Source organism: Solanum pennellii, chromosome 11 (assembly GCF_001406875.1).
Source record: "Solanum pennellii chromosome 11, SPENNV200".
In the NCBI taxonomy this organism is placed as follows: Eukaryota; Viridiplantae; Streptophyta; class Magnoliopsida; order Solanales; family Solanaceae; genus Solanum; species Solanum pennellii.
This window is the reverse complement of record NC_028647.1, coordinates 61648912-61657795: the sequence shown is the minus strand read 5'-3', so window position 1 is coordinate 61657795 and position 8884 is coordinate 61648912. Positions and strand designations below refer to the sequence as shown.

The 8884-nt window shown below is 33.7% G+C and overlaps 2 protein-coding genes across 3 annotated transcripts; one reads left to right on the top strand and one right to left on the bottom strand.

The window, feature by feature from the left end:
* The first annotated feature begins 546 nt into the window (after window positions 1–546).
* LOC107002914 (serine carboxypeptidase-like) lies at window positions 547–4654 on the top strand. The gene is made up of 8 exons (XM_015201121.2): window positions 547–899; window positions 1607–1775; window positions 2742–2861; window positions 2961–3104; window positions 3196–3346; window positions 3460–3548; window positions 3662–3923; window positions 4258–4654. The coding sequence occupies exons 1-8, from the start codon at window positions 547–549 to the stop codon at window positions 4476–4478; spliced, it is 1509 nt and encodes a 502-aa protein (XP_015056607.1). The 3' UTR covers window positions 4479–4654.
* LOC107002916 lies at window positions 3826–8449 on the bottom strand. Of its 2 annotated transcripts, XM_027913119.1 has the most exons (4): window positions 7897–8449; window positions 7656–7776; window positions 5667–5852; window positions 3826–3938 (listed from the first exon to the last, which is right to left on the bottom strand). In XM_027913119.1, exons 1-3 carry the CDS (start codon window positions 8191–8193, stop codon window positions 5680–5682), a joined length of 591 nt encoding a protein of 196 aa, XP_027768920.1. In that variant the 5' UTR covers window positions 8194–8449; the 3' UTR covers window positions 3826–3938; window positions 5667–5679. The 2 variants fall into 2 exon arrangements, with proteins under 2 accessions (XP_027768920.1, XP_015056608.1); XM_015201122.2 differs by lacking the exon at window positions 3826–3938 and having other exon boundaries at window positions 5429–5852; window positions 7897–8444.
* Between the last annotated feature and the right edge of the window lie 435 nt (window positions 8450–8884).

The window sequence follows — 8884 nt, the reverse complement described above, 5'->3', positions numbered from 1 at the left end:
AAATCCCTAATTAATATCGAACCCTTTGTAATATTATAATAAATAATTTAATACAAATAGATAAAACCAAAAAAAATAAATAAATGTGTGAATTAGGAATAATCGAGTCGTATTTAATCAGAATCAGTTTTTCCACTTTATAAATCTAACTATGCACACTTGGTCTCTCTAGGGTTCACTTTTGAAACCATTCTGTATATGTTATTGTTGTTATAAATATTAAATAAATACTGGACTCTATATTATTTTACATTATATATACTAAATAAAATAGATAATAAAACCACAAAAATATGTGAACATAGAATACATATCATTTCCTTTTTCATGCACCTATTTTTTTCCAACCAAGAATTGATAATTGTCCAAATTAATAGCATAGTAAATAAACCATTAAATCCCATGTTTCTTCCCCCACTTTCCTCCCTCTTTCACACAATTATAATTATAATAAATAATAATAGTCAATTTCACACTCATATTCCCTCCTTATAAATAATCTCAAAAACTCAAATAATTCTTCATTCAAAATTATAAAAAAAAAAAATGTCTTCTTCATCTTCATTATTCCCTCTTCTCTTTGTTGCTATATTTCTTGTTTTATGTTCCCAAATTGCCCTTTCATTATCACCCAATTTTTTCTTACAATCTCATAATGATAATATTAGTCCAAAGAAATTTCAATTAACAATGGGTGAAAAATTGATTAGGCAACTTAATTTGTTCCCTAAACATGACATTAATATTGTTTCTTCAAAGGACAATAGTGTCAATAATTATGAAAATAAATTATTTGAGAAGAAATTGGATTTATCTTATCTTGGTGATTCTGGTGCCACTGTCCAAGACTTAGGTCATCATGCTGGTTATTTTCCTCTTATAAACACTAAATCTGCAAGGTTTGATTATTTATCTTACATAATTATATATTATTGACTTTATTTGTTAGAACAACAGTAAAATTGTATATAGTTACGTGTTTGGACCGTGAAATTAGCGTGATTGATATTAGATTACATTGTTCGGGATGCGGTCTTTTTTTATGAACCTTGTGTGAGTGTGTAATATTTCGTACTCTGAACTATCCTTTTTTTTTTTTTGGTTTAAAAGTAGGAGTCTTGAAGCAATGATATAAATTGTTTCTTGCTTGACCTATAGGTTATTGGTTTGAGTCATGTTGCGTCAAGATAGACTGATTAAATAAAGCTCTTGTGGGATGCGGTCATTTCCCGGACCTTGTCACGGACAATATTTCATGCGCTTTATTTGTTCTTTTTTTTAAAAAGAGGAATCTTGAAAGAACGATCTAAGTAATTAGTATATTCCTATTAGAGCAGGATAATTAAATTACAACCCCTTACGACGATGTAATTCTTTTTTGAACCCGATATGAATGTGAAATACTTCCTCTACTAAGCAATCTTTTTCTTTTTTGCTTCGAAAGGAGAGTCTAAGACTACATGTTAAAGTTATCTTTGTCTGACCATTAATATACAACTTACATTAAATACTCTTGAAGCATAATCTTTCTTCAAACCTACATAAATACGAGATACTTCATGTACCAGACTATTCTTTTTAATTAATGTAGTTTATTTTGTTGTAGGATGTTCTATTTTTTCTTTGAATCAAGGAGTAACAAGAATGATCCAGTAGTGATATGGTTAACAGGAGGTCCAGGATGTAGCAGTGAATTGGCATTATTTTATGAAAATGGACCTTTTAAAATATCAAATAATATGTCTCTTGTCTGGAATGATTTTGGTTGGGACAAGGTAATTTTTTTGGATTTTTCCTAATTTAATACGTGATATTATTATCAACAAATTCATTTCAATTTTTTTTTTTTGAATATGATGATTATTTTATAGGCAACTTGTTAATTATTGATTGAATTTTTTTTTCTTTCATTCATGCAAAGGCATTCCTTTTTTTTTTTTTTATATAGCTGAGAAATTCGTGTGTGACCCGCTTTTTAATCAATCACACCCTTCATGCAAAGTCAATTCTTTTTCACCAACTAACTAATCTTCTTTGACTGTTTTTGCTATTGATTAGTTGTGACTTAAATTAGAAGAAAAAAATTTCAAAAATCTTGAAATCTAAAGTAGTTTAACTATTGTTATTGACTTGTATGATTTTTTTTTTTTTTATACAAGAATCCTTTTTTTTAATGGTCAAGAATAAATAGTCTTTAATTAATCATAAAGTTATCTCTAAAAAAAAGAAAATGACATTGTATACTTAAAAGACTAAAATTTATATTTTATGTGTTGATATATCCTCTCAATTTCTTTATATATTTGAACTTCCTTAACGAAAAATCTAGCTCCACGATAGATTACCCTGCGTAACTACAATATATTTCATTTGAGCTTTGCAACTCGTAAAGACAGAACGCTTTATGCATAAAATTGTCTTTTATTAAAAAAACAACCACTCCATTTTAAAAAGATTCATTAATTAGGAATAAGAAGGATTTCGACGGAAAGCCTTTGAGCAACAACAAAATTATCTCTGTATGATTTATAGATTTCATGTTCAAACGATGAAATGAATCACTAATGTTTGGATAGGCTAGCCTGCATTACAGCCATTCACTATTTGTACTAACTACATTTTTTAAAAAAAGAATAGGATTTTACTCATAAAATAGTTGGTATAAAGAATTTTTACACTATCAACGTCCAAAAGTTAAACTCGGAAAATAATATTTCCATTTACTTGTTGCGAATCGACAGGTGTCAAACCTTATATACGTTGATCAACCAACTGGAACTGGTTTCAGTTATACTTCTGATGAAAGTGACATTCGACACAATGAGACTGGTGTAAGCAATGACCTTTATGATTTCCTACAGGTTTGTTCCCTTCACCTCTTTTCGGTATTTCTCAGACTCCACTTGTGAGATTACACGAGTATGTCATCGTTGTTGATGTCTCTAATCTGGATATGACAGGCCTTCTTCAATGCTCATCCTGAGTATGTAAATAATGATTTCTACATTACTGGAGAATCATATGCTGGACATTATATTCCTGCATTTGCTTCTAGAGTTCATCAAGGAAACATAAAGAAAGAAGGAATTCACATAAACCTCAAGGTACTTCCTTTCCTATAACAAGTCGTTTTTTCGGGTTTTTTTTCGACTTGTTTTGGTAGGGCTATATATATTTACATGCTACTTTGATCAGGGATTTGCTATAGGTAATGGCCTCACCAACCCAGAAATCCAGTATAAAGCATACACTGACTATTCTTTGGATATGAAATTGATCAATCAAACCGACTATGATTATATAAATCAATTATATCCAACATGTCAACAGGAAATTAAGCTTTGTGGTAAGTCTTTATCCTACATAACACTAAAACAAGTTAACTTCGAAAAAGAGAAAGAAAAGAGCCTTAGAATTATCTCGATATTCTTGACATGATTTCTGTGAAAATATTGGCAGCAAGTGGTAGTGAAGATGCATGTATGAAGGGATTTAACGATTGCAACCTCATTTTCAACAGTATAATGGACATTGCTGGCGACATAAATGTAAGAACGTGCAACTTCTTTCAGTTTTTTCTAACGAGACAAGGGTGTCATATAACTATGAGCACATATGTTTTTATAACAATCTGATGGATTTGTGACTTTTTCACCTGTAGTACTATGATATCCGGAAGACCTGCAATGGTAGCCTCTGCTATGACTTCTCGAGCATGGAAACTTACCTCAACGATGACCAAGTTAAGGAAGCCCTCGGTGTTCCCACCAGTATTGATTTTGTCTCGTGTAGTTCTTCAGTTTATCATGCGATGATGACGGACTGGATGAAGAATCTTGAAGTCGGTATTCCTCAACTTCTTGAGGATGGTATCAATCTACTCATTTATGCTGGAGAGTATGACCTTATCTGCAACTGGCTTGGTAAGCTTCATTCACCTATAACAGAATAGCGCAAAAATTCTAAAAGGTCCGTTAGGGGTTTTAAGTGCAAAATAAACCGTAGGCTTTAGTCCAAACTTAATACTAATAAGCATGAATGGCAAAGTGAAATATCAATTAGTGTCGCCTCTTCAGAAGAGGCTCATTGGCGAGGAAAAGTATGCTTACAACCTTGATGACGACGCTGAAGCGCACATTAAGTGAGGCACAACGCTCAACACGTTTTTGAGCCTCACTTAAGGGCTTAAGCACACTTTTGACAACACTGATAAATCTAAACAGTGTCGAGTAAACTATTGTTTCTTGAAATGGACAGGGAACTCAAATTGGGTGCATGCAGTAGAATGGTCTGGGCAGAAAGGCTTTGAGGCTGCACCGTCTGTTTCTTTCACAGTAGACGGTGAGGAGAAAGGTGTTCAAAAGAAGTATGGACCACTGATATTCCTCAAGGTCCACGATGCAGGTCATATGGTGCCAATGGACCAACCTAAGGCAGCACTTGAAATGCTTCAGAGGTGGACTCATGGCAACTTGTGAAGAATCAATTTATGAACCACACATACTGAAACAGATTAACAATTTACCAGCTTTATAATATCACCAAAACATAGAAAATCATGTAGATACATTTCACCCTTTCAGGTGAATGTTGTTCTTCTAAGATAATTGGATTAAGCATTATAACATATAGTGAACCACACTGTTTGCTCATATATCTTGCATTATGTTGATCATGCCGGTGTCAAAGTAATTAATCATTTCAAACCTGTAAGGAGCACAGTGGTCGAAAGGTATTCAGGGGATAAGAAAAGGGCATAAGCTATTCAATATAACAACTGACTAAACTAATTTTGATTCTAGCTTAACTGATGTTAAAAACTGGGTGTTTTCGTACTTTCTGTGCCTCAACTCTGGGGGAAGAGAACAGATTGATTTTTTCCCAAGCAACAGAACATGTAAATAACACTTTTAACGCTGAAGTGAATTGATCAATACTTGCAAATACTTCATACTTTTACCCCTTCAGCGGTGATACTCAAGCAGCAGGATCGTAAGTTAAATTTTCACAGTCAGAAAATAAAGTTTTAAATAAACAACTGGTACAATGCCCCGATTCCTCGGACTCTGGTACAGGTTGTGCATTGACATACCAGACTTAAAGGAAATTCTACACTGAATATTGGACTAGCTTGAAAAAGCAAATATACCCTACAGGTCCTGTATGTTCAACCAATTCAGCTAAATAAAGACCTAGATGATATCCAGGTTCCCTATTCCTCTGGCTCCGAAACAGACATTATACATACCAAACTTGAAGAAAATTTCTCCACTTTGAATAACCATATACTTGTCCCATGCATTTCCGATCTGTTAAACCAGTTCATTTACATCGAGATTGTTTATTTGTCTTAGATATCTTCATTGAACTGAACATATTGAATTTGGGAAACAGAATCACATGTTTATTGATCTTGTTAGATGGCAGATCAAGCAAACTTTGATATGCTACCCAAGACTTAAATTTCACATTTCGTTTAAAGCTTTCATAAGATAGATAACTATAATAATGGAAACAGACTCTATGGTCTTCTAAAATAAGAGTAACGCTTAAAGGAGAAAACTAATATTTAACAAAAGATGCATTCATGTTCTTTTTGTCAATGGAACGATGGTGATGTACACAAACATTAAGCCTGCTCAAAAGAACATTTGACACACAAACACCTGAATGCAATAGCTATGAACCGCATCTTGCTCGATAGAGTTCCCTCAAGGTCTTGATCACAGGCTGAAAACCTGTCCGCAATGGAAAAACAGATACCACTCGTAGATGTCGTGCATTTCCATTCTTTGGTTTGGACAAGGTGATCTTCAACATCTCTCCCTCCAAAGCATTACCGGCAGCTGCAGCTGCATAAAAGAATTCTCAAAAAGTCAGAATCCTCTTCATATGGCCCAGCAAAACACTATAAGATGCAATTATAAGATTCTTGGAAAATTTTTTATGGACCATGACCAAATACTCTCTGTTCCATTTAATATGAGAATGTTAAGATACTAATTGAACTTATATATTACATTTAGAAATAGTAGAAGAAAATAATAAAATGATTGTTGGAGTATAGTTAGATGGAGAAACATTTCAACAAAAACATGAAACTTGAATAAGATTAATAAATTAGAATACTTGAAAGTCAAGAAAGTCGTGTGGCAATAAAATAGTGTCAAGTGTCAACCATCTTGGGACATCTCCAAATAAAAAGAGTTATCCCATACATTCGGACAGAGGGAGTAAGTTTCATTAGAATTTTCAATTCCTACAGAAACATTACCCCATTATCTCCTACTTCTTTCATTTTTTTTGTTTCATAGAATTCCTAAAGGAAAGAAAAATTTATAACTCTTATTGATGACAAAGGCAAGTATAAAAAGTGTGATTTCATTTACTACTACAGTCAAACTTGTCTCTAACAGCATTTCACTATAACGGGCTAGGAACTGACTTTCATATTATGTTTAGTATACTCTCTACAGCATCTCATCATAGCAGCCAAAAATATCCTACAAACAATACCGTTGACTTATTTCAAGCATAAGTGAAATTGCCACTGTAAACTTCAAACTGGAATGCAATTATAAAAAGTACAACCACATTCCCACAAGTGTAGTTTGGGCCTCTGGGGAGGATAGGATGTATGCAAATCTTACCCCTACCTTGTTTGTGAGGTAGAGAGGTTGTTTCCGATAGACCCTCCACTTAAGAGAAGTGAAATCAAAGCCAGATTGAAAAGAAAACAAGGATAACAAAATAGCAAGAGAAACAATACAAAATAAGCAACAGGAAGTAGTAACAACAACATACCAATGAAAAATCCCATTGGGTATACTAACTAATACTACTAAATGAGGAGAGTAGACTGGCCCATTTCTCAACAACATAAAAGTACGACAACACTCGATTACTTACCCTTCTAGCCTAACACTTGACCTCCATACCTTCCCAAATCTTCAATAAGCTAAAGATATGTCATGCTTTGTCTAATCACCTTTCTCAGTTCTTCTAAAACATACTTTCACCTCTTCTAAAACCTGCTATAGACAATCTCTCGACTACTCACTACTCTTCTAACCGAATTCTCGCCTTTCATACCTTCCTATGTAGGGTCATGCCGTAGTAAGCAAAATATGTGTCATGTTCTCTCTTATCACCTCCCTAGTCCTTCTTAATCCTACTTCCACCTCTCCTTGTGTAGGGTCATGTTGGAGTAAGCAAACTATGTGTCATGTTCTTTCTAATCACCTCCCTAGTTCTTCTTACGCCTACTTCTACCTCTCCAGCTCTCCTTGTGTAGAGTCATGTTGTAGTAAGCAAACTATGTCTCATGTTCTTACTTCTTTCTAATCACCTCCCTAGTTCTTCTTAAGCCTACTTCTACCTCTCCTTGTGTAGGGTCATGTCGTAGTAAGTAAAATGTGTTATATTCTATCTAATCACCTCCTTAGTTCTTCTTAAGACTACTTCTACCGCTCCTTGTGTAGGGTCATGTCGTATTAAGCAAAATATGTGTTATATTCTATCTAATCACCTCCCTAGTTCTTCTTAAACCTACTTCTACCTCTCCTAAAAACCGCTATAACCAGGCTCTCACACATCTCCTAAATGATGCATCAGTGCAACTTTAAAAGATAAAAAGGGAGATTAATCAAAGTTACCAGCAAAAGGGTGAGTCTTGGCAAAATCAAAGAACTCATCAGCAGAACAACCAAACAAAACCCTAGCTGCCCTATCAAACATTATCACCACAACCACTCTTTTCTCAGTAGCTATCGACATCTGCAAAAAAAACCCAAAATCACCCACATAAAAAAATAATCAAATCTTTGACAAAAACCAACAAAAAAAGCATCAACATTGCAGATAACAACACAAAAAGAAAAAGAAAAATTCACATACAAGAACACGAAAGAGGCGTTTGGAACCAGAAGAAGCAGAGTTAAAGTTGCAATTTTTGCAAAAGGTTATTGAAGATGATGATGATGAAGAAGAAGAATTGGGGATATGGGTATTTGGAGAAGGGTCAGGTAGAGTCTTTTCACATATAGAACAAACTGTGTAAAAGAGATTGTTGTGATCAATGGCTACCACCATGGAATTTAGTGTTATTGGTTGTTTGTCATTGTTAGGTTCTTCTACTAATGGTCTTTTTCTAGGGTTTGTTTGGCTGTTGTTATTGGAGCTTTCTGGATTCATTGATGGAGTTTTTCTTGTTCAGAATATTCAGTTTGTTCAAGAAAATGGTAGTGGAAGGTGGAAGATTGATGCTGTGAGTAATAAAGAACTTGGTCGGGGAATGGTGTGTTGGGTAAGGAAGAGAGGTAAAAATTGTATTTCTTTTTGGTCACAAATTAGGGTTTTAATATATTCGATGTAATTTTACAAAGAAATGAAGTCGACGGCTCTTTCAGAGTTTCTACATGTGAGATTTATGGGAAAGAAAGATCATGTTATATTTGCGAATACTTTAATGCACTATCGCAATTCAAATCTTTGAGTGAAATGTTGTCAAAAGATATAAAACGAAAATTTATGGATCGACTTCATCATCCCCATTTGATAGGCCAAAAAATGATATGGATAATGATGAGGCTATACATATTATTCCCAAGATTATTATAGAGTGTCATGTAAAAGTTTCGAAAAAAATATTTGAAAATCATATTATCAAAAATTATTTGACTAAAGATACGAAAAATCGAGTAAATTGCCTAATTCCTCTTCAGTGGCCCTTAAATGCTAAGAAAATGACGTTGATCAATTGTGATGCTATACAGATTGTTTTCTCGGGTCATTATGGAGGGTCCTGTAAAGATTTTGAAAAAAATATATTTGAATAACATATCACCAAAAAATTTGTTGATTAACTCACACGAAAAACTGAAAA